Source organism: Aspergillus wentii (assembly GCF_001890725.1).
Source record: "Aspergillus wentii DTO 134E9 unplaced genomic scaffold ASPWEscaffold_10, whole genome shotgun sequence".
Taxonomy (NCBI): Eukaryota; Fungi; Ascomycota; class Eurotiomycetes; order Eurotiales; family Aspergillaceae; genus Aspergillus; species Aspergillus wentii.
The window spans coordinates 416,770-439,408 of NW_024467841.1; the positions used below are offsets into that span (position 1 = coordinate 416,770).

The 22,639-nt window shown below is 48.6% G+C and overlaps 12 protein-coding genes across 12 annotated transcripts; 6 read left to right on the plus strand and 6 right to left on the minus strand.

Moving 5' to 3' along the window:
• The first annotated feature begins 2 nt into the window (after positions 1–2).
• Positions 3–1,995, plus strand: ASPWEDRAFT_143793 (NAD(P)/FAD-dependent oxidoreductase). Its single transcript, XM_040829448.1, has 2 exons — positions 3–1,401; positions 1,453–1,995. The coding sequence occupies exons 1-2, from the start codon at positions 311–313 to the stop codon at positions 1,643–1,645; spliced, it is 1,284 nt and encodes a 427-aa protein (XP_040683503.1). The 5' UTR covers positions 3–310; the 3' UTR covers positions 1,646–1,995.
• On the minus strand, positions 1,787–3,705 carry ASPWEDRAFT_33058 (GMC family oxidoreductase; the record flags this gene model as incomplete). The annotated part of the gene is made up of 4 exons (XM_040833738.1): positions 1,787–1,995; positions 2,063–2,679; positions 2,727–3,327; positions 3,393–3,705. 4 exons carry the CDS (start codon positions 3,703–3,705, stop codon positions 1,787–1,789), a joined length of 1,740 nt encoding a protein of 579 aa, XP_040683504.1.
• Positions 3,706–4,481: 776 nt separating this feature from the next.
• ASPWEDRAFT_143796 (uncharacterized protein) lies at positions 4,482–6,175 on the minus strand. Its single transcript, XM_040829449.1, has one exon. It carries the CDS (start codon positions 6,062–6,064, stop codon positions 4,523–4,525), a length of 1,542 nt encoding a protein of 513 aa, XP_040683505.1. The 5' UTR covers positions 6,065–6,175; the 3' UTR covers positions 4,482–4,522.
• Positions 6,176–6,370: 195 nt separating this feature from the next.
• Positions 6,371–7,193, plus strand: ASPWEDRAFT_46588 (uncharacterized protein). Its single transcript, XM_040836797.1, has one exon. It carries the CDS (start codon positions 6,466–6,468, stop codon positions 7,093–7,095), a length of 630 nt encoding a protein of 209 aa, XP_040683506.1. The 5' UTR covers positions 6,371–6,465; the 3' UTR covers positions 7,096–7,193.
• ASPWEDRAFT_177568 (putative short chain dehydrogenase/reductase) lies at positions 7,193–8,427 on the minus strand (the record flags this gene model as incomplete). The annotated part of the gene is made up of 8 exons (XM_040831677.1): positions 7,193–7,335; positions 7,381–7,508; positions 7,558–7,664; positions 7,710–7,882; positions 7,930–8,087; positions 8,130–8,192; positions 8,235–8,283; positions 8,328–8,427. 8 exons carry the CDS (start codon positions 8,425–8,427, stop codon positions 7,193–7,195), a joined length of 921 nt encoding a protein of 306 aa, XP_040683507.1.
• Positions 8,428–9,041: 614 nt separating this feature from the next.
• Positions 9,042–10,118, plus strand: ASPWEDRAFT_177569 (uncharacterized protein; the record flags this gene model as incomplete). The annotated part of the gene is made up of 1 exon (XM_040831678.1): positions 9,042–10,118. The coding sequence occupies one exon, from the start codon at positions 9,042–9,044 to the stop codon at positions 10,116–10,118; it is 1,077 nt and encodes a 358-aa protein (XP_040683508.1).
• A 76-nt stretch (positions 10,119–10,194) lies between these two features.
• Positions 10,195–12,145, minus strand: ASPWEDRAFT_122406 (GMC family oxidoreductase; the record flags this gene model as incomplete). Its single annotated transcript, XM_040829157.1, has 4 exons — positions 10,195–10,391; positions 10,440–11,090; positions 11,134–11,711; positions 11,769–12,145. 4 exons carry the CDS (start codon positions 12,143–12,145, stop codon positions 10,195–10,197), a joined length of 1,803 nt encoding a protein of 600 aa, XP_040683509.1.
• Positions 12,146–12,503: 358 nt separating this feature from the next.
• Positions 12,504–14,426, plus strand: ASPWEDRAFT_46594 (uncharacterized protein). The gene is made up of 10 exons (XM_040836798.1): positions 12,504–12,749; positions 12,796–12,820; positions 12,867–12,939; positions 12,987–13,195; positions 13,242–13,360; positions 13,414–13,434; positions 13,481–13,601; positions 13,650–13,692; positions 13,737–13,799; positions 13,854–14,426. The coding sequence occupies exons 1-10, from the start codon at positions 12,695–12,697 to the stop codon at positions 14,277–14,279; spliced, it is 1,155 nt and encodes a 384-aa protein (XP_040683510.1). The 5' UTR covers positions 12,504–12,694; the 3' UTR covers positions 14,280–14,426.
• Positions 14,427–14,893: 467 nt separating this feature from the next.
• On the plus strand, positions 14,894–17,115 carry ASPWEDRAFT_177572 (uncharacterized protein; the record flags this gene model as incomplete). The annotated part of the gene is made up of 10 exons (XM_040831679.1): positions 14,894–15,029; positions 15,180–15,271; positions 15,355–15,425; positions 15,477–15,551; positions 15,605–15,779; positions 15,827–15,952; positions 16,003–16,074; positions 16,123–16,420; positions 16,470–16,789; positions 16,837–17,115. 10 exons carry the CDS (start codon positions 14,894–14,896, stop codon positions 17,113–17,115), a joined length of 1,644 nt encoding a protein of 547 aa, XP_040683511.1.
• Positions 17,116–17,729: 614 nt separating this feature from the next.
• ASPWEDRAFT_55379 (uncharacterized protein) lies at positions 17,730–18,572 on the plus strand (the record flags this gene model as incomplete). Its single annotated transcript, XM_040838201.1, has 1 exon — positions 17,730–18,572. One exon carries the CDS (start codon positions 17,730–17,732, stop codon positions 18,570–18,572), a length of 843 nt encoding a protein of 280 aa, XP_040683512.1.
• Positions 18,573–18,583: 11 nt separating this feature from the next.
• ASPWEDRAFT_298429 (uncharacterized protein) lies at positions 18,584–19,473 on the minus strand. The gene is made up of 2 exons (XM_040833331.1): positions 19,110–19,473; positions 18,584–19,054 (listed from the first exon to the last, which is right to left on the minus strand). Exons 1-2 carry the CDS (start codon positions 19,187–19,189, stop codon positions 18,595–18,597), a joined length of 540 nt encoding a protein of 179 aa, XP_040683513.1. The 5' UTR covers positions 19,190–19,473; the 3' UTR covers positions 18,584–18,594.
• A 444-nt stretch (positions 19,474–19,917) lies between these two features.
• Positions 19,918–22,404, minus strand: ASPWEDRAFT_177575 (uncharacterized protein; the record flags this gene model as incomplete). The annotated part of the gene is made up of 2 exons (XM_040831680.1): positions 19,918–20,304; positions 20,374–22,404. The coding sequence occupies 2 exons, from the start codon at positions 22,402–22,404 to the stop codon at positions 19,918–19,920; spliced, it is 2,418 nt and encodes an 805-aa protein (XP_040683514.1).
• Positions 22,405–22,639: the final 235 nt, after the last annotated feature.

The following is a 22,639-nucleotide window of genomic DNA, read 5'->3' on the forward strand; positions in this document are numbered from 1 at the left end:
CCGCCACACCCGGACCTTATCCGGTTTTCTTTTCATCCATTAGATCAGGCCATCGAATTTGCAAAACTGCTTGAGTCAAACAAAGTTTTCTGTGGGTTTCGCTCAAGGGCCCATAACGGGGTGAAGACACCCTCATTCCCCGCCACGGAACGCGGCCCGGGTCCGTCTTCTCCCCGTCTGCCAAGAACCCGGACATGCCGGACTATGATTCGTTGGACATTTCTTATCACCTGAAGTGCAATGAAATAAATATCGTTGTCGCTGGGTGCAGTTTCTGGTATCATTAAAATCATCTTAAAAGACAATCAAAATGGCAGCATCTCAGAGCGATTCCATCATCATCGTGGGAGCCGGTGTATTCGGCCTCTCAACCGCCCTGGAGCTCAACAAACGAGGATACGCCAACATCACCGTTCTCGATCGATACGTCCCCCCTGTGGTAGACGGAAGCAGCGTGGATATCTCCCGCATTATTCGCAGTGACTATGCCGACCCGGTCTACAACAAGATGGCCCGCGAGGCAATTCAAGGCTGGTCAACCGAGTACAAGGACATGTACCATGAGTCCGGGTATGCGTTGCTCGCTGAAACACCGGGACACAGCTACATTGAGAAGTCAAAGGCAATGATACGTTCAGCCGGTGGTGAGGTAGAGGATATGCCGGATGCGAGTAAGCTCCGCAGCTTCTACTCCGGCGTGCAGGCAAATTTGGCTGGCATGAATGGATATCTGAATCGAGTTGCTGGCTGGGCGGATGCCGCGGGGAGTATCCAGAAACTGGCATCGAAGTGCAGTGTGGTCGGTATTACCTTGATCACCGGGCCTCGGGGGACGGTGCGTTCTCTACGTCGAGAAGGATCGCGCGTTGTCGGCGTCAACCTTGTCGGAGGCGGACATCTGCTCGCGTCGAGAGTCATCCTCAGCACTGGCGCCTGGACTCCCCGACTCCTACATATCCCTCACGCTGCGTCTTCATCCGGCCAACCTGTCGGATTCATCCAGTTGACTCGCGAAGAGGCACGCAGAATTGAAAACACCCCCGTCATGATCAACATGACAACAGGAGTGTTCTCTTTCCCACCCACACCGGGTAGCAACATTCTCAAACTCGCCCGCCACGGATTTGGCTACCAATCCGAGGTGAACGTCGAGGTAGACGGCGCGCGTCAATCCACCTCATCCCCGAAAATCGACAGCAGCAATGCCCAGTCGGGATTTCTCCCCGATGATGCGGATGATGCGCTCCGACAGGGACTGCGTCAGCTGTTCCCGGAATTCGGGGATCGGCCGTGGATGAACCGTCGTCTTTGCTGGTATACTGATACCCCAGAAGGAGACTTTATCATCGACAACCATCCGAGTATGGAGGGATTGTTTGTGGCTACTGGTGGAGCGGGGCAGTAAGTTCTTCGGTTTTCCAAGTTTTAGTGTTTTAGACTGACGTATTTTAGTGCGTTTAAATTCCTCCCAGTTCTGGGTAAATACATTGCAGACTGCTTTGAAGGCAAAGCCTCCGAGGCATTGCGGAAGAAGTGGCGCTTGCGTCTTCCACACGAGTCTAAGGGGTCAATCATGGCTGGTGATGGCAGCAGAGGAGGACCGCCGCAGAGGAAGCTCACTGTCTTGGAGCAGGCCAAGCTTTAGGGGTGGCGAAGATACGATGTTTTTTTTATGGATTTATGAAAATACTTCTAGGACACTGCACTCGATTACATGACATCGAAATGAATCAATTTTCTCTCGCTCGTCAGTTACGCGGTCCAGTAACGTGTTCCTTGATCAACTCTACATCTCTTCCTTCATCAAGTCCGACAGTCGCTCTGCGATGGCGTATAGGTTACTCATTGGATGACCACACAGCTGAAGGGGATGAATAGAAGCATCCACAACCCGCAGATTGGTCGTGCCGTAGACCTTCAACTTGTTGTCGACTACACCTCCCATAGACCGCGGCAGCATAGCGGCAGTTCCAATAGGGTGGTAGTTTGGTGTATCTATTGAACCTGTTAGAGCTCCCATCAAATAAAAAGAAAGCAGGGAAAATGAAGAGAAAAGACATACACTGCTCCTTCACCCAATCCGTCCAAACCCCATCACTCGCATCCTCAGGAACGACACCCAACCCAGGAAGCGTTTCATTCCGAATAAACTGACTCAGCGGTTTAGTCCGATACATTGACCGAATATATCTCGACATGGCGATCTGAATCTCCACGTCCCAATCAATCATCCCATAGTTCGGGTTAATCGCTGGTTTAACTGCCGGATCCGCTGAGGTGATGTGCACATTTCCACGTGCAAAGGGTAACAGACCCCAATATCCAGCTTGAAAGTCTTTTTCGCCAGCTGTGAAGATGTACTCGGCGATGGGGATGTTATCTTTGAATATAAGATCGTGCTGAGTTTCGAATAACTGTTGCAGATGGTCGGCTTTCATGGTGCCGCTGCTGGCCGTTGCGGTTATGTTGGCGTATTTGGGGAGGTGTGCGCGGGTGAGTGCTGCAATGTCGGAAGCGGAGTCACCGAATATGTCAGATACAGAGGCGAATGCAACTGTTCTGGAACCGGTCATGGGTGTGTTTGTCGTGGCGATCATGGAGGTGTTCAGTTGTTCTTGGAGGTTTTCGCCGACGGTGGGGAGATTGATGCGGACGGGGATGTCGTATTGTTCGAGGATGCTGAAGTCGTTAATTCGGATACCCAGCAGAGAGGATGGTTGATATACCTTGGATTCCCAACACCAGAAAGCTCGAGAATAGCAGGAGACCGAAGAGAGCCAGCAGCAAGAATAACATCTCTCTTTGCGTTGAAACGAGAAACGCCATCATCGCCTGCCACTTCCACGCCAGCTGCACTGATATCATCACCATCCCTCTCTCCTCTCCATACAATCCGATTAACGAATGTATTCAACTTGACATGCAGATTATCCCGAGCTGCATACGGCCAATAATAAGCCCTCGCAGCATCATGTCGCACATACTCATCCGCGTCAATGGTATACGGATGAAATGTAAACCCTCGCAGATGGCCTTCATTCAAATCCTGATTCCACGGCAGTCCAAGAGAGTCAAATGTACGGTTCAAAACGGAGGTGAGATCGTTCGCTTTCTTTTCCATGTGTTTGAATGAAACCTGCACAGGCCCGTTGGAGTTGTGATAGTTGGGTGTGTATGTAGCACCGGCTTCGATCTGCTTGCTATCTGGGACAGTGAAGTTTTCGCTTTTCAGGTAGTAGGGGAGGAGATTCGCCCAGGTCCAGCCTTCATTCCCGATTTCTTGCCAGGCGTCTATTTGGACGTCTTCTGAGCGGACGTATGCAAGTCCTGTTCTCGTTCGAGTCAGCAATAGAACAGATAACCTCAGAGAAATAAAGAAGTAAAATACTGACCGTTGATAGTACTCGTCCCCCCAAGTGCCCTCGCAGCCCGAAGAATCTGCGATCGTCCCCCAAACTCCTGCGGTATAGTTTCATACGCCCACTCTATCTCTGTGTCAAAGGCGTATGAATAGCGGTCCACGTCAGTCACATTGATATTGTGCAGGACGGATGGTCCAGCTTCGATGATGAGCACAGAAATGTCGGGGTTTTCAGATAGACGGTTAGCGACGACGAGGCCACTTGTGCCACCGCCGACTATGATGTAGTCGTATTCGATTGCTGCAGTGGCTGCTATAAGGAGGAGGATTATCGGGACGATCATGTTGGATATGTGGTATTTGGAGGTGATTATGACAAACTTTGATATGACTTGATGGGAATTTGGGGGTGTTTACGCCTATAAATACTAGACATAGTACGACTTAATTTCAACTGCTATCCGACCGCATTCTCATCTGACATTCGTATACCGTATTTCCAATATATCATCACGCAAGGGATCGATGTATACCCAGTTTCTTCCGGGTAATCTTCGGCTGAACCCTTCTGGATGTCAATGTATAATGCAGGACAACTCTGCAGTGCGTGAGCTAATGCAGGATAAGAATGGCCCTAACACAGAATGCGGGGTAGACTAATGCAGGCCGTTGTGGATGCTTGGAATAATAGTATGTTAAGGGAATTGTGGCGAGATAGTAGATTGGGTATTCGAGTAGTAGTCAAGGTACCGTGACTGTGTTGTCGAGTTTGACGATATTCGGCTGGCTGAGCTTTGATCAATTCGTGCGGATGTCGAATTGCAATTGCAATTTACAAATCCACTAATGCAGGATATGTTTATGCCTTACAAATGCCGACACTCCCCGGATTCTGTTCGAATTGCCTATTCTGGTAGTATTGCCAGTTTGTCTCGGATGTATACTACCATACCCAGGATCGATGTGGCATTTTGAATCAACCGATCAACGCTATTTATGAGCGCTGAATGCGATCGTACTTCGTATTCAAGCAGAGCTCGGGCTTACCTTCTACTACGGTATCTCGATCATGGGCGACGACAGTGTCCCTCGATATGCCCGATGTGCTTGGCAATGGATGATCAAATTCGTAGGTTACATTGGCTCAAGATATCTAATACTCTATAGATCTAGACCCTGACAAACAACGTCATTGCACCGATTTAAAAACGCCATCACCTCCTCTTCATCATGCCAGGCATCGTTGTATGCACCACTCAACGTCAATTGTCCCCTCCAAGTACCCAGAAACAGACCGAATCCTGTCCCCAGCTCTTCCCCTGTCACCCAAGGATTATCAAGCTCAAATGGACCTTGGGTAGGCGAGATGATCTGGTCCACGATCCCCATACTTGAAATAGATGCAGACGGGGTTTGGTTTGGACTGGGAATAGGGGGGTTTGCATGCGATGAAGGGTCTAGGTATTCCGGCGTGTTCATCGACCAGTAGTATGGGGTCATTGGGAGATGGTCTGCGTCGTTGCGGATGTCGAGGTAGTGGTTTTTCATGCGGAGGGCCACACGGGTGAATTCTTCTCTTCTTCTTTCCTTCTCGGTTGAGTCGTCTTCGTTTTGTTTGTTCATGGCTGGCACTGTCATGTCGACGATTAGACTTTTTCCCGACACAGAGTGGTATACCGTTGCTGCATGTTGAGGTGTACTGTATGGCTCCTTGCAGTGACTGCGTTCATTAATGAGGCAATAGTTGATATACCGGACGGTTCTATCCTCCGTCTTCCGTTCCTGGACATCGCGTAGACTGATTGCGATCGCAGCATGATAGGCATGGGTCACGCTGACACCAATCTTCTTGCAAGCTTGCAATACTCGACTAGTCTTTTCCTTGGGCAGTTTTAGAGCAACTCGCTGGTGGGCTCCTGGTTTCTCGATGCCAGCCTTGAAAGGGACGGTTGCTAGTTCAACATTCTTGCGGAGCGAGGCATTGTGCGATACAATCTCCTCGCATTCAGCCTTCTGCTTCGCTGTCATCTCGGTCGGAATACCAGCAACGACACGAAATGGAGGACTGAGATTGATACATTCATCGCCAAATCTTGGTCTCACAAAGGACCTTAGGTTCGCGTAGGATTCGGAGGCGTGTTTAAACAGGTTGTCGAGAAGGTGCAGGGTCCCAACGCCGTCGATGATATCGTGGTGGCAGCGCAGAACGAGATCATATCTAACGGTGGCATCTCCCTGAACATCCAACGGTGGTTTCACCAAGAACAGAGTTGGAAGTCTGGGAACTGGCGGGTCTGAGTTGCACCATTCCGCGCCTGTCTGGCCGTTGGACACGAGGATAAAGGTATCAATCATCCAGTCATCTTCTGAATCGATATTCTGCAAGGCTTCGTATATCTTCTTGCACTTCTTCTCCTTGATGTCATATTCAACCCAAGACGCGATCGTCGGATGATCATATCGCAGTTTAACCCACGCTCTTAGCAGCGATTCTCGGACCCGGGCTTCTATTTTTGAACGCGACGAGCTTCTATCGATAGCAACAGAAAGCGAGATATGGCCTGAAATGGCAAAGAAATGTCGACCAGTGCCTTCATACGCCCTTTCAAGCGACGTGTAGCATTGTTCCGCTTCGTCTAGATCGCGTTCCCACCGACCGGGGGTGGTTTGACGCCAGAGGAGATGATCATGCGCAGACAGCATCTCTTCCAATTTGGCTAATTCGGATAGGCAAGGGGGAATGCTTGAAGGATGAATTGAATTTAATCGACATGCAGGGACGAACAGGGCGTCTTTAAGCGTGGGATGTTGACGCGGTGGGATGGAATACCCGATGCGGAAATACCGCCCGCATTCAGAATCTCCACCGCCAGACAGTTGGCAGGAGAACTTGGCAGCTGCGAATAGTGGCATTTTTCCGAAAGGGGTATTGTCTTTACTTATTATCTATGTATTAATCATTCTCTACAGTTGATTACAACCAATTACTCCGTTGATGCTATTTATGGCATATTTGACACGTGCTCCGCTCCATGATCAACCGCACATGTTTATCTGAAATACCCCGCATAGCCACCTTCATCCAAGAAATATCAGTCCACAAAATGAATACCCAAGCCGTTGAAACCCCTCGACACCCAATCGCCCTCCGCAAAGAATTCATCGCCGAGTTCGAACGAACCATACTTCTGAAACCCATCGCAGATCGACCTGAAGGACAACGCTCATCGAAAGACTACACCATCCTCGACGCGTCAGACAACACGACTCTATTCACAGCATCGGGCAGGAAATTCAAGAAACCATCATGTCGCGAGATTCGTGACTCATCGGGTCTTCCCCTCTTCGATATCCATTATCATACCCGTATGTTCAAGGAATCGTGGGCGATTAAATTACCCGGTGGAGATGGTGTGACTCTGGCATCTACCACAGCGAAACGAGCACCAAATAAAGAGAAAGTTGAATTCCCCCTCTCGTTTCAGAATGCCGTTGATGATGGACACGTTGCGATGAATGTGCATGCGCCAGGGGCGTATCTCTACAAGTTTTATGTCACAGTTGGCGATCGGCAGGTCATATCCATCACGCACAACATGTTCGACGGTGCATCTTGTACCCGTGGTTTACCTAGTGAGAGGGGAAAGTACATGGCTCATCGAGCTGAATGGGAGGCTGAAGTGGCCGCGGATGTTGATCTATCTTTGGTGAGTTGTTCGAGAGGGTGTAGATGATGCTAATATCTCCAGGCTGCTGCCATCATGGTGATATGCTCCGACTTTGTTTATGGAAGTGGTCGATTATCTCTTTACACCACATAGTACATCCAAATCACTCCCACGGCTGCTCAACACCAGCAAGACAGAACTTTTGGAATTCCTTGATATACTCTGGCGATCCTTGATGGTCGTCCTGGTCTCCGTCTAAAAAGCCCTCTTTCGCAGTCGCTCGTGGAACAATATAGAACGAACGTCCTGTTCTCATTAGATGTGATTCAATTCTATATCAAGGCTACTCACCAGGAATGGTTCTATCGCAAGCGATCTTGACAACAGCAGCAGCACCGTCTTCAGGGAGTGCATATTCCACGCCCTTTGACTCAAGTACGTCGTGTACTTCATCCGACAGAATGGTCGTTTTCATAAAGCTAAGCTCATTAGCATAAATACTCTCTTCTGAGTCAAAAAGTGACAGACTATGGATTAAGCGTGTTGATCCGGATACCCTGCTGCCATCCCAAGTGCCGGGAGCATCTCATCAACGCTTTGATGGCGTGCTTGGCACATACATACTCCCAGTTGTGCTATTCTGTCAGCACCAGACATGATGCAATTCTAGTTAAACATACCGGAAAGTCAAGATAAGCCGCTAAACTGCTCGTGATGATGAAACAGCGATCTCGACTCTCATCGTCCGGTTGTGCGCGGAAATAATGCATCGCCAGTTTCTGGGTATACAGCACCCCGTTCATGTTTACATCCATGATGTTCAGGTCAGGTTTGACTGGCTCTCCATGTGGATCTGATTCATCAGCAAGATATGCAAGAGTTTCCAAGGGAGGGAAATACCATCCAACGCAACCAGAGAATCCTTAAACGTTGCCGCGATCCCCGCATTGGCAATGGCAATATCGCAGCTCTTCTGGGGCGATTTTTCAATCCCACTTTTGAATAGATTCACCTGTTCGTCCCAGTTTCTGACGTCGCATTTGACAAATTGGATGTTTCTACTTCGTTAGTATGTATAATACATCAATGGGGAAACCTACGGATATTCTGCAGCGATTCCATTCCCCCTTTCCTCATTGACATCTCCAATCGTCACAAAGGCCCTGTTCAAGTCAGTTTATGAGATGTAGATAAAGTAGCCATACCCATGAGAAGCTAAAGTCCGGGCTATCGCTTCACCCATTCCATTTGCACCTGAGACTGTTAGAAATGCCAATTATAGTATTAGAGATACTCACCACCCGTGATAATCACACTCTTATCCTTGAGAGAACTAGGATCCGGAGCGACGGTACAGTCGACCGGGCCGGTATATTCGTACGGTGGGAGAGGTGGCATTTTATACAGCAAGGACGATATAAATGATTTATTTTTGATTTGAAAATTGTCACAGGACATGGGCTAGGTAGTTATATAACGACAAGGCGGGGTAACCGCCAGCTGTCAGATTATAGTCTGTGGAGACCATCGCTTGCAGACGACAAGTCATAAAGAATCAGCTATCTTAGCCTTGTGTAGGTATCTAAACTAACCAAATTATAATCCAACTCAAATGTATAGTTTGTCGATATTCGAGATGGTGGGTTGGTATCTGCAATGCAAAGGCACTAGCAGTAGATCTGTCAACTGCATAATTATGCATATCCTATCTGCATCATATATTAGGATTTTTGGCAGACGACAAGATTGAAATGGTAAACATATCTTCTTTCCATGTACCTTTGTATACTTTCATGATAGAAGTTGAAAGGAAGGGTATATAAACTATTTCTTTGTTCTACCTATTCTCTGCTTGTGGTTCAATGCTGGATGTCCCAGTCTGCCATTCACTGCTCCTTTGACATGGCTCAAAGGAATATCCCGTCCGTGATGGAGAAATATCTAGCCATTATTTATTAAACTCCCCTCCCCATCTCAATTTCCATCTCTATCTCCTAAATAAACTAGCCAAAATGCTACTCTCTCTCCCTCCCGAATTGATCTGGCATACACTTTCCCTTCTCATCCCCGCAGACCGACCATTCGCCCTTCCACCATCTCACCCAGCAACAGAGACACTGCTCAATCTTACGCTCGTCTGCAAGATCACGCATCACATCGCGAACCGACTCCTCCTAGAGCACTGTCTTCATATCAAAAGCGGGAAGAGCATGGATGCTCTCCTCCACGGCCTCCTCGACAAGCAGTCGATATACTCAAAAGCAACGAAGCATACTACAAACCAGCCAAAAAGCATGATAATCCAAATCAAAGGCGAGGGACTCCCTCGTTCCAGTATACAAAACTGGAAGTTTCGATCTACGATGCCCATGGATGAACTCTCGCGACACGCGCACGTGTTTGATGGCTTCTTCACTCGCGTAGGACACTGTCTGACGCGACTCGTTCTGGATAGTCAATTCCACTTCAACGTTTCAGGCGAACAACCCGGTACGCCGATATCTGTATTAGCCCGGTTGGCGTTTTCCCGGTTAACAGCGATTGAAGAGTTCGTCGCTGTGCATATGGATATATTCTCCGGCTCGATGGATTCAGACGGACTACTTCCGGTATGGGCGCACTGGCCACGTCTACGACGTCTCGCTCTGGCGCATATCAGCGTTCACTCGGAGAAGTTCCTCGACGGACTGCGTTGTTGCGATGCACTGACGCATTTGGTTCTGGTTTGTCCGATGTGGCTGAATAGTGCCGTCACGCAGACGTTTTCGAGACAGTTGCCGGCGTTGCAATCGGTGGTTGTTGTGCGGGTTGGGGGTGCACATTTTCAGGACCCTATTCCGGGTGTTGAGGATGCGTTTTTGAAAGGATCTTTTCTTGGGTATTTGAGGGAGTCGTTGAGAGATGTGCCCGTGAGGATAAGTATGCTGCATGTGCCTGTTTCTCCTAGGAGGCCATGGAGTCCCGAGGTGGCTAGTAGTAGGGTTTGTGATAGTTGGAGTTGTAAGAAGTGGTTGTTTCATCATGCTATACATGGCTCTTTGTGGGATTTGAAGTCAGCACCGGAGATAGTGACGGAGTATGAATCGTGAATTGTGGCTGAGAAGTTGATATATTGTTTGGCCTAGAATAGGACGCTTTGTCTAGTTGGTTAGAATATTTGATGAACTATGCATCTTCAAGTATCATCGCAGCCCCTTTTTCGGCAATCGCGTACACGGTCGCTTGGATGTGCGCGCTGACTTGTAACGGCATGATACTGGCATCTATCACTCGTAATCCGCGAACTCCATAAACACGCAGTCTCTCATCAACCACACCTGTTTTCTCACCTGTCGATCCACCCATGGCACAAGTCCCAACGGCTATATCGTCAGTTAGTTTGAATATTAAATCTTTAAAAGAAGACTTACGATGCCAATCCGTAATTGTATAATTCCTCACATACTCATCAAACTCATCCTCGACCCCCTCAGCCACTGGCGGAAAAACACGCGAGAGAATAATACTCGACAAAGGCTCCGTCGAACATATCCGATCCGTAAACCGCTGCGCCATCTTCATGATATCGAAATCGATCTTCCCATCTCCGAGATAATATCGTGGATCGATGATCGGTTTGTCGTTTACGCTGATCCTCCTGTCCCCTGTGCGGGGAGGAATATGAATCGAGCCCTTGGAGAACGGATATTGTAGCATCTGTAGCATGGTTGCGTATTTCTTTCCCGGCTCGGATTTGAAAAACGGACTCCAGTTTCCTACGTCGAAGAGGAATTCCACCTGGCCTAGTTTTGTGTTTGGTTGGAATTGTCGGGCGAGGATGGTGTCGCGGGGGAGGCCTGATTCTTTGGCGATGGATTCAGCGCGCGAGTGGAGTGTGGATAGTTCTTCTGGAGAGGTGAATTGAGATAGGGGAGAGTATGAGACTGAACATGCTAGAACTGTCAGTGGTCCTGTTTGAGAGTTTTCGTACTCGGTATTGGCTGCTTCTGCCAGGGCAGAATCTGTTTGGAGATCATCACGAGTGGCGATGGAGGGGAGGATTTCGAAGATAGTAGCCGTCACTGTGCTGTTAGTACGTGACTTGATATCACATGGACGACATACTCATATGTTCTTGGAGATTCTCCCCAACATTCGGATTATGCAGCTTGACAGGAATCCCCGCTGCCTCGAGAACATCCCGATTCCCAATCCCCGATAATTCCAACAACTGAGGCGACTGAACACTCCCAGCAGAGAGAATGACTTCTCGCGATACGTTGACTGTGAATTCCTCCCCGTCGCACACAACCCTAGCTCCCCTAGCGACCCATTCGTCTTCCTCCTTCTCGAGTAGAATTTCCTCGACGGTCGCCTCAGTCAGGACGAAAAGATTCGGGCGCTGTGAGAACGGGAGATAATATGCATTAGCTGCATAACTGCGCGACTGTGTTTTGGGGTCAATTGTGGCGATCAAGTTCCATGCGCCCGTGTTGGAGCCAGACAGACTGTCCTTGCTGGTGTCGACGGAGAGATTGTTTAAAGTTTGATGCCAGAATTGATGCGCAGGGCCATATTCTCTGATGTGCGATGTCTGGATAGGTCCGTCTGATCCATGGGCGACGGCATCGTAATATGAGCGGAACTGTTCCTGGTGAGAAGCATCCGGCGGATGAAAGGCTTCACTCTGTTTAAAAAAGGGCCTGCGCCATTAATTAGCAGACACACGATATATAATAAATAAAAAGCAAGACACGCACAATAAACCCTCCCACCCCCACCCCTCATTCCCCAACTCCTCCCACGCATCGTAATCCTCGCGATTCCCGCGATTCCACGCCATAAAATTCAGCGCACTGGTGCCTCCCAAGACTTTACCCCGCGGCCAAGACAGCGAACGGCCCTGCAAACCCGACTGGCTGACGGTCTCAAACTGCCAATCATACCTGCTGCCGATGGTTTCGCCATAACGACCCGGAATGTTGATAGCAGGGTCATCGAGGGCGGCCGGACCGGCTTCGATGACGCCGACGGTGAGATAGGGGAGTTGACTGAGTCGGGCAGCGACAGCCAGCCCAGCAGTGCCCCCACCGACGATCAGATAATCGAAAACGTGGTTCGCAAATTCGGCAGCCATGGTCAAAACACGAGGGGGTTATGATGTAGGAGGATTGCTGGACTTGTTTCTAGGGATGAGTATGTACGGTGCACAGCATTTCCTTTAATGAGCAGAAGCGGAGAAGAAGTGGAAAATGCCTCAATTTGGAATTTGCATGCAGGTTGCGAGGCTAAAGACGCAGCAGGCAAAGTGTAATCGTAAATATAGCGAATGAGCTCCACTGCCCAACCGCCTGGGGGATATTACACTGCAGGGATCCCAAACAAGGGAAAATTGCGCAGTGACAGACCAAGACAGGCTGATTGGGGGCGTCTTATGTGTAACATATAGCAGTAGCAGCCAGAAGAATAAGCTGGCTGATTTCCTCTGATTTATTCTCGGTGAGGCTTTGTGGGATTAAGATTTGGTTACATACTCCGCCATGATTTAACCTTGTTTGCGCCGTGAAGTTTTATCCGCTTAATTTAGTCTTTTATTTTATTATTTGATTATTGTTCTGCAGCCTGACTGTTTTATTTATGTGATTATCCATGGCCGTTGTCGAGTTGACTCGACTGCCTATCGACAATGAGCCAGTTCTCCAAAGAGCTGGCTATAGAGTCATGGACTCTCTATGTGATAGGTAAAACATTCTTTTAATCCTACAAGTATTTATCTAATACATACAGGGATATTTACCATCGCAGCTCGCATGTCGGTTGGCCCTTCGCATTTGTCGCATCCTCTCTGACACCCCCAGGATATCACGACGCATCGCAAGATCATCATGGAAGAAACTCGAAGCAGACGACTACATCATGATGGTCGTGACGGTCGGTACTACACAGCCCACATAATATACAGCGCTGAAAATGAATAGATCACCTTTACCGGCGTAATCGTCTGCGTCAACGAAACCGCCACGTACGGTAGCAACTATCTTCCCGCCGGAGAAGCAGAACAACTAGATAAGAAAGGTCGCGAAGATGCAGTCTGGGGGAGTAAGATGACTTTTGCGCTGGAGCATTTTACTCTCGCCTCGTTGTGGATGATCAAAGGGTGTTTGCTGCTGATTTATAATCGATTAACGTATGGACTTGGTCGCGGTTTGTGAGATGGTGCTGACGATGAGCAGGAAGGGATTGACGGAGCATACGATTGTCAAGATCGTTGCGGTCTACGTTGTTGCTTCTTATATTCTCGTTGAGATTCTCTTTTGCGCCGTGTGGTGTGGACCTCCGATCACCATGTATTGTGAGTGTTATCGTGTTGTCGCTTTTTGTCCAAGATGATGCTAATGGTTATAGGGGATGTACCGGTTGTACAATGTATGTGTGACCTTCATACTGCTCTTCTCACTGCTAACACAGACAGCGCAATGTGCGACCTACTACAATCATCTGATTACAACGACTGTTTTTAACATTTCCTCCGATATCATAATGCTGTGTATTCCTCTGCGCATATTAATTCGCTCTCGATTGCCTATGAAACGGTGCGCTTATTCTGCTATACCTACCTGTGGCTATACTGACGATCGCAGAAAACTCGTGCTATGTGCTATATTTAGTCTAGGAGTTTTTGTCGTACGTACAATCCGCCCATAAGAGATATATACCTAACATCACAGATCCTAATGGCCATCCTCAACCGCTACTACAACTTCACATTACAATACCAGCCCGTCTTCTTAGTACGTTCTAATCCCCGAAAGTACAGATCTCACACTCTAACACTGACCCCCCAGAAATGGTACGTGGCAGAAGTATCAACAGCCGTCTACATCGGCAACATCCCCCTCCTCTGGCCCCTCCTCCGCCAAATCTTCAATTTCAACAGCTTCGCCGGGTCCGGGTATACCAAAGGTGCATCGGGCCCAACAGCACAATACCACCACCAACTGCGGTCCCGGGACCGGTTTCGATCGCAGCCGAATCGGGCCAGTTCGATGGAGTCGATTGTGCGCTGCGCCGCCGACGACGAGACTGGGAAGATTAGCCAAACTCAAACAACAAGCGAGTCAGGGTTTGAGTTGCATCCGGTTGCGATGGATCGGCATGGTGTGAATCACACCACGGTGACTGCTGGGAAGGATGGGTCGGGGGCGGGAACGGAACGCGATGAGGAGATGGGTATTGTTCGGACGGTGCAGGTGGTTCAGTATAGGGAGTAAGTGCACTTGGGGCTAGTTTTCCTAGTTGTTTCATAGAGATTTGACATAAATGTATAATGACTGCGGCAATATTTCTGGGATCAGCATTGTCTTAGTAGGATAGTACCACTTTGACTTTTTTCAAGACTTTTTTTGCCAACCTTGAGGTTACTTCAGGAACACGCAATGAAACCCTGATCGAGCGATTTAAACCGAGACAAACACGGGCCGAAGTGTAATCCAGATTCCCTCCGTGTCAACCAGTCAACCTAATTCCATCGTGCCAATTGCGACTCCACTTGTTTGTCAGTTCATGGCCAAAACGCCACCCCGGGCGGAAGTGGGCCACTTACCTAAATATCGACTAATGCAGCTAAGCTCTAGCCCATGTCAATCCCGCAGTGGGCACTCGCTCTCATTGGCCAATGCTAGCGAATCAGCGACAGGCGAGGTTCGTTGAACGGACTCGACCCGGACATCCCTGTATAGAGTGCCTCACAGCGCGCAGGGGTACCAAAAGTCAAACAGACCTTGGCGAAGCAACAAAGCATCCATGCCTTACATATCCCGGCCGTATTCACTTGCCTTTTTTTCTCTCTGTCTGTCTTGCTTTCTTTTCCTTCTTTTCGGTCCTCATGGTTAGCCAGGGCTCCGATGAAGCGTCTATATCCGTCATGAGACCAGAACACCCCTCGACTGCGGCATCTGTCGTGTCTGACCATGTCTCTGATGCATCGTCTTTTGTTCCAGGGACTGTTTTCCTAGTCGATGGTTGGTTTTATAATTTCTAATTTTTTTTCTTTTTTTGCATGCAGCTGGATGGGCCTTACTGTTGGTTTTGGCACAACTACCTTATCACATGCGTGTGATAGGTCGCATAGGGTTGCTGTTGCTTACATGTTCATGCTGACCCATCCACAGTCACCCACCAGACATCCACCAAACACGCCTCAGGAAAACACGATGACATCGTCCTTATTCCTCCCCCCAGTGAAGATCCCAACGATCCCTTGGTGAGTGTTTTCTTTTTGTTCTTCTGGAACGTTACATCTGGAAGTTTGTCGATCGTAAACTAACTTTCGTTCGATTTTTCCAGAATTGGTCAACTCGTCGGAAGAATCTGCAGCTGATTCTGCTGTGTGTGTACACCTTTTTTATGAATGGACTGTATGTCTCCACACTGTCTGCTAAATATTGAGTTAAACTGACGGTCTGCAGAATCAACTTTTATGGTGTCGCATATGATGGTCTAACGGTCGACCTGAATACAACCTACAATGGGCTAAATACGGGGTATGACCTCATCCCTGATACTATTGAAAGCCATCTAACAATTGAGTCTGTAGGAGTGCTATCCTCTTCCTCTTCAGTGGTGTCGGGGCAACATTTTGGCCGCCGGTGGCCATGAAAATTGGTCGTCGGCCCGCATACATCATCGGCCTTATCATCGCCTTGGTCGGCAGTATTATTGGGGCTCGTCAGACCAACTGGGGCGTTTGGGTTACGTTTAACGTGTTTTGGGTGCGTCAACTTACTCGATATGTGGTGATCGTCGCTGACGTGGCTAGGGCATCGGATGTGGTCCCAAGGAAGGTCTCGTTCAAATCTCGTTGCAGGATATGTACTTTGCCCATGAAATCGGCTCCAAGGTTGGATACTGGGCTTTGTCGTATAGTGCCGGGGCTTTTGTCGTCGTGAGTACTGCCTACCTTGTCCAGATGAGCGTATTGACTGATTTGTATAGCCGCTGGTCGCTGGATATGTGTATGTCGATCTGTCCTGGCGTTGGTGTTTCTGGTTGACTGCAATTGGATTTGTGAGTTTTGGTCTTCAATCTATTAGTATTTCTTCTAACCCCCATCAGGGCGCCATGGTTTTGATTCTTCTTTTTGGTCTCGAGGAAACTCTCTATCCCCGGTCTTATGCCCCCAAAGAGGTCGCTTCCACCGACCCCGAATCACCCACTGCACCTTCGTCGATCAAGTTGAAATCCTACCGCCAAACCCATCCTCTCCACTCATGGGGCGTCAACCCAGACGAAAAATGGAGGGACCTCTTTCTCCGCCCTTACAAGCTGGCACTCTTCCCCCCAGTCCTCTGGGCGGGTATGTTCACGGGTGTGTCGATCTGCTGGTGGGCCGCGATTTTCACCACCGAGTCGCGTATGTTTCTTTGCCCCCAAGATATGTATCAATGACTAATTCGTATCAGAGTTCTACGTCGGGGAGCCCTATGTTTGGAACGGAGAGCAGGTCGGCTTAACAAATGCCGCCGCCTTAATTGGTAGTCTCCTCGGAACCATATTCGCAGGAAACGTGAGCGACTGGTTCGTCCTCGTCGTCGCAAAGCGAAACAAGGGTACTCGCGAGCCCGAGCACCGCCTTTCTCTCCTTGCCGCGACAGCAATCATCACGTCGGGTGGTTTGGTCATGTATGGTAAAGGCGTAGAGGTTGGATTGCCTTGGTCTTGTCCTGTAATTGGGATGGGGCTGATGGGATTCGGATTCACCGCTTCATCTATCATTGGCGAGGTATGTTTATCCTTATCTGATGATTTGACAGCCACTAACAGATGCAGACTTATATTCTCGACTCCTACCGAGCTGTTGCACCCCAATCCCTGGTGGTTATTAATATCTTCCGCAATCTTATCGGAATGACATTTGTCTTCTGTGTGCAGCCCTGGCTTGATCACTCTGGGTATGGAAATGCCTTTATCCAAATGATGGCCATGTGTATCATTGCGCATTTGACAGTAATCCCCATGATCGTTTGGGGTAAACGTCTGCGCATTACGACTGCGGCATGGTACTTGAAAATGGTGGAGAGGAGTGGTGTTCCCAGGGAGTTTGCCTGATGGGAGTTCACTGCGGACTTTTCATTTTCTTTCAAATACTTCCCAGGCTATCATGTTACAGCCTGGATGCATATAGCTCATTTAATGTGATGAAATTGTATATTTATCTTGACATGACCTTTGAGTAAGTTTGCTGCGTCTTGAATTTGAAGCTTGAGCAGGGCGATGAGTTGAGAGCACGATCGGCAGCCCGTATCGCCAGCAGATATAAAAGCGCCATGTCTAACATCGGCAATGATCTGAAGTAGATCTTGAAAATCCCTGAACAGATGAAAGATCGAGATCAGAATGGTTGAAGATTGTCAATGGGTTCGTGAAGGGATGAAGCCGAGGCTGTCTGTCGGGTGGCACGTGGAGACGGTACGGCCCCACATTCCTCCTGCCTGAGGCAGTAGTGCAAACAGCACAAACAAGCTCAAGCTCCCCTCATGTCACGTGTGCGACTTGTCTCATCAGGGGCATTATCAACAGTCCAACACCATCATCGTCTTTTCGAGATACCCATTTTTGCATCGTTTGGTATGGGATTTTGACTTCAGCTCCTATTTATATGTCGTTTTACTGAATTTCACGAAATATACCCGCCAAAAATCTCTTCCAATGCAACAAACTTCATGTCCCGCGAACAGGAAAATGTCACACCCCCAGACTCACAGAACGCATCGAAGGCGATCAACGACAAGCCTCTTTATCGATACGCTATTCTCCTAGCAATCAAGGCACTCAGATCTAGCCGACCTCACCCTGGGAGCGTTCTCATGTTGACAGACCGACTGTGCGTCAAGTACGGCACTTTGGTGGATTTAACCGAGGCTTCGACGATGCGTTTTATAGCGCAAAACACGTCGATTCCAGTTCCAAAAGTTTTATGTGCGTTTAAACATCATGACTCGACATACATCGTGATGGAGAGGATAAAAGGAGACATGATTGGTGCTGGTTGGGTGCGGCGGAGTGACGAGTCAAAGGCTAAACTTCTTTCACAACTTAAAAAAATGATCGAGGAGATGCGAGCTCTCCAGCCTCCGGAAGGGGTCGGCATCGCCTCTGTTGATGGCGGCTCACTTTACGACTGCCGTTTACCTGGCCCCTTGCGTTTCGGCCCCTTTCGTACCCTTGAAGATTTCCATCGACATTTACGTACGGGCATGGACTATAATCCTCGTCTTGATCTTGATATTCAGGACCTAATTAAACGACATGACAGATATTGGCCTTTGGTTTTCACACACGGTGATCTGAGCAGTCTCAATATCCTGGCCGATGGAGATGATGTTGTGGGTATTGTTGATTGGGAAACTGCTGGGTGGTATCCGTCTTACTGGGAATACACCACTGCTTGCCAAGTCAATCCACAGAACTCTTTCTGGGTCAATGAGATTGATAAGTTTCTTCGCCCAATGCCGGAAGAGCTAGCAATGGAACAAATTCGTCAAGGGCGCTTTGGAAGTTTTTGAGCAATATTCCTTAGGCCCCTCCTCATGTGATGGTCTCTTTTCGCCGGATCAAATCATATGTCGGGGGCTTGCTCATATCAAAGTCTCCTTGGCCATCAAAACGGTGCTGATCTTTCTTCCGCTGGCAGTACTCCATCGCCTCATCGCGCACTTTTTGCCACTCGACAACGCTTGTGCCTAGCGTCTTATCGTCGGCCTGCAGGGTCTCCAACGCCTCCTTCACCCAAGATACACAATTCCACCCTTCTTCGCCCTGCCTAATAGGGGTTTTGTGCAAAATCCCAACCAAGGATTTTCTATCCTCGACCTTTCCGATCATGACTCGCACAAGCAGCATACTGGTGGCGTTAAGTGCGCATGATTGCTCCTTGAAGCACCATTTTGAACCTCCCTCGAACCTTGGCTCCTCTATCACGTGGTAACGGACACCCCGTTTATCTCGCGTCTCGACCTTTGGTCCCACAATCAATGCCCAGTGGTATCTAGATCATCATCAGCCCCTCCGTATGGGTCAGGATTTTGGCATGGTGATCTCACGTGTCTTCTTTTCCTGGCATCGTTGGAGCTCCTCCGCGCGCATAGAGGGCCACGTACAAGCGATCTTTATTCGACGGCATTTGTGCAGCTGACCTTGACAGGGTCTTGGTATCCAATCGCGTCGGCTGGTTGTGTTGAAATTTTATTAAGTTTGGTGTTCTTCAACGGACAAGTCTCTGTTAGGTTGATGGCATTTATAAACCTTAATTTTCTCTCGAACCTTCGGCAGTCAGCCGGACATTCCGGAACAGCCACCACAGCCATCTAATGTGACGGGTGGAAGCCTTGTGTGAATCTACCACTCTAAAAATAGAATTATATAATGAAAGCTTATCTACACATCATAAGTTCCAGTATTTTACAAGATAGAATTGAACAAGTCAAGGCCTCTTGGTGGTGGCTGAGAATTAGTTGTCTCAGATTAGCGCGCGGGATGAACTACTAATCGTGGCCTGCTTCATTCGGTTAACATAATATGATCTGTCGGAAATATTTCAACTTCACCATACAGGACCTCTGAACCGTATTCGTGACTGGTGCAGTCAGATGCTAGGCCGGTGGTTGGCCGACGTATGTAAATGCGAGGTTCTATTTCAAGTCACTCACCTTGTTGCACAAAAAGGGCGAGAACATCGACGATGGAAGTGTTATTGAGTAAGTGTCTTCGATCAAAACCAATGGAGGCGATTGAAGGCGCTCCTCCAAGATGACCAATGCTTCTCCCCGCTTCACTCCGATGCTTAGATGGTTCGGCAATTTATTTCAAAATGAATATTCAATTATATTCAGCCTAGACAAATTGACCATTTCATGTCTCTCCCTCGATGGCGTATGGAACCGCGTATCGTTCACGGATCATTTTCGATATAATCGCCCCACTGCCGATATCCATGGAGCTGCCCAAGACACCAGCCGCTTGGAGCAAAAGCTCGCTCGTTACAATGTCCTCCTTTTTCTTGACGAGCACATTGCGGATCTGGTCCATGTTTACAGCGGCCATCAAGATGTAGCCAACAACGAAAGGAAGCTGGTTTTCCGTTTCGATGTACATCGGACCATACATCCGTACCAGTTTGTCATGGGTGCGTTCTCTAATCAATCGGAGAAACGTCCAGGAAAGTAAGTGCAACGCGCAGTAGTCGAAGGCTAGCTCGTAAGACTCTCCGAGAAGAGAATTGCGCAAGGCCTCGAGTAGCTGGGTTGGTGTGAGTTGATGGTGAGTTTGCCACTACTTTCGTGTCATGGGGCGACTGCGACCGAAAACGCGGACGTCGCTATCATCACCAGACCGTTCCTTCTTTTTGGCATCTGCTGTTTCTTCCGGTATTTCCTCCCACATTCCCTTGGAGAGAATTTCTTCTAGGTCTTGTACAGACAAATCACTTCTACGACTGCCATGGCAGAAACGGTCCATGAACATCAAGGAAACAGGTGCTCGTGGCGTGAGGCCCCTTGGTCCCTTTCTGGACAGCGCCGGTGCGTTATGACCACCTCTACCTCGTTTGTTCTTGGAGAATTCCGACACAGAACCACCCATGCTCAGGACAAAACGTTTGAGCGATTCTTCGGGTGTTTCTGGCCGATCACCAACGAAGAAATTATCATGCAGTGTTATCAGCAGCTCCATGTCTTTCCATTCCTTTGTTAGTAGTTTTTCCTGGAGGACGGCATTATATAGATAGCCGGTGTAAAGCACGGAGCCGTATGCGTTGGCAAGCGTGATACCGATATCCTGGAAAAGTGACTTGAGGGTGTATACCCAAAGGCCAGTAAACGTGGGATGTCTTTTCATGATCATAAACGGTTCGCCAAGTGGCCGTCGGAGTCGGCTCTTAGCCACCTGCATAGGATCGTTTTTTACCCACTCGTTGATGCGTGCGAGAACGTCTCGAAACGCATTGTCGTTAATTCGTGGCCAGTTTTCAATTTTAACCCGGCTTGTGAACCGAAGACTTCCTAAGATAGAAGCCTCCATTTTTCCTGCGACATTCTGGAGATCATTGAAGGCTCGGTCGACATCTCCTCGGAACTCATGGTTGACATCTAAAAACACCTGTGCGGCCAAAACAAGCCACATTGGTATTTTCTTGGTTTTGAACATCACCTGCAGACCACTGATAAATTCATCTTGTGCAGGGACATCAAAATCACAGCCTTTGCAGAGTAGATAAAACTCCGGTAGACTTTCCATCATGATTATCTTGTCTTCTTGGAATTTCTCCCTGGCGCTCAGTTTGGACCGATCCTGCGACGGGTCGTAAATGCCGTAGTGACCCGTTTTGTAGATAGGCATGTTGTTACCAAAAATGAGAGGAGTAAACGCATTCAAGAGCTCATATGTGGGCCAAAAGATTGCCTCTGCCACATCATACATCCGGAAATTCATATCATCTCCCGCCTTTTCTTTGTGGTTGGCATTCTCTCCATGTACGATGCACTGTGCCACGTATAACATTTGGATCATTCTTGCGCAACCACCATGCTTTTGGAATAACCCTTGGATGTCTTCCTCCAATCGGCGAGCAATGTCGATGGCAGTATTGGACGTCACTGAGGCCGTGACAACGTCAAATATTCCAGCCTTATAGCCTGCCCATGTTTGTGAAACCACCGACCGAATCTTGTTCAAGTCACCGAGTAGCAGTTGGAATGCAAGCAGTGCTTCTTCAAAGTCTTCCGCCTCCTCCGCTTTGTATTGTGGTTCATATTGCTTGGCATCATGAACAGGAGGTTTGTCAGGGGGTTTCAGAAACTCCTCTGATGGCTCGTAAACATCCAAATTCTCAAATAAGCTTGATAGTTTGTCCGCTCCTCTCTTCGGGGCCTCCTGTTCTCCCAGCAGTTCTTTCGGTATTAATGGCCGCAGAGTGTCGCGCACGTGCTCCAAGATTCCAATGAAATATGAGTGTCGTTCATTTGATGCCAGCGTCTTGTCATTTCGGGGCAATGTGGATAAGATTTGTGAACCGTACGTCTTCCTGACCGATATCGCACGGTTTATTGCTAAAACAAAGGTAGAGGTGACATCCACGCGAGCGTTCTTGGAGCCGATAATGTAGTCGGCTAAACTGATAAAATCCTTGACGGCAATCGTGTAGGCCTGGGCGGAAGGGGCTTGCTTGGCTGGTTTCCGTGATTTGCCCTTCGATTTTCCGGGGCCTTGCTGGCCCTTGTTATTTACCAGCAAGTCTGCCGAGTATCCACATTTCTTGGCTGTCGTGGCGAGCCATGATGCCACGGCATCAGTGTCTCTTTTGTACTGGAGATAGCTGCTTGCAAGAAGACCTGACAGCATTGTCACTTTGTGTCATTCTCGCTAGAAAAGTATGGAGAATGTGATCAAAATATCAACATGGATCTGCGGGGTAATTGATTAAAAGACTCCACGCCACGGATAGTGCCACTTAGGTGGCCATGATGGAGTCGAGCTTCCAAGGGACAGGGACATTGGTACAGAACACGCTAGGCCGCATTTGGGACTGTTTGCCCTGTTTGCCTTCGTTCTGTTCCCAGCTAGATTGCTTAGGGCA

What these genes read in the sequence shown, in the direction of transcription:
- ASPWEDRAFT_143793 (XM_040829448.1), top strand. Translation starts at nt 311, where the DNA reads ATGGCAGCATCTCAGAGCGATTCCATCATCATCGTGGGAGCCGGTGTA. An exon ending in GCTACTGGTGGAGCGGGGCA is followed by an intron (nt 1,402 to 1,452) that starts GTAAGTTCTTCG and finishes GACGTATTTTAG; the next exon opens with TGCGTTTAAATTCCTCCCAG.
- ASPWEDRAFT_143796 (XM_040829449.1), bottom strand. Translation starts at nt 6,064, where the DNA reads ATGCTGTCTGCGCATGATCATCTCCTCTGGCGTCAAACCACCCCCGGT.
- ASPWEDRAFT_46588 (XM_040836797.1), top strand. Translation starts at nt 6,466, where the DNA reads ATGAATACCCAAGCCGTTGAAACCCCTCGACACCCAATCGCCCTCCGC.
- ASPWEDRAFT_46594 (XM_040836798.1), top strand. Translation starts at nt 12,695, where the DNA reads ATGAGCCAGTTCTCCAAAGAGCTGGCTATAGAGTCATGGACTCTCTAT. An exon ending in TTTACCATCGCAGCTCGCAT is followed by an intron (nt 12,821 to 12,866) that starts GTCGGTTGGCCC and finishes TGACACCCCCAG; the next exon opens with GATATCACGACGCATCGCAA. An exon ending in ACATCATGATGGTCGTGACG is followed by an intron (nt 12,940 to 12,986) that starts GTCGGTACTACA and finishes GAAAATGAATAG; the next exon opens with ATCACCTTTACCGGCGTAAT.
- ASPWEDRAFT_298429 (XM_040833331.1), bottom strand. Translation starts at nt 19,189, where the DNA reads ATGCCGTCGAATAAAGATCGCTTGTACGTGGCCCTCTATGCGCGCGGA. An exon ending in ATGCCAGGAAAAGAAGACAC is followed by an intron (nt 19,055 to 19,109) that starts GTGAGATCACCA and finishes ATGATGATCTAG; the next exon opens with ATACCACTGGGCATTGATTG.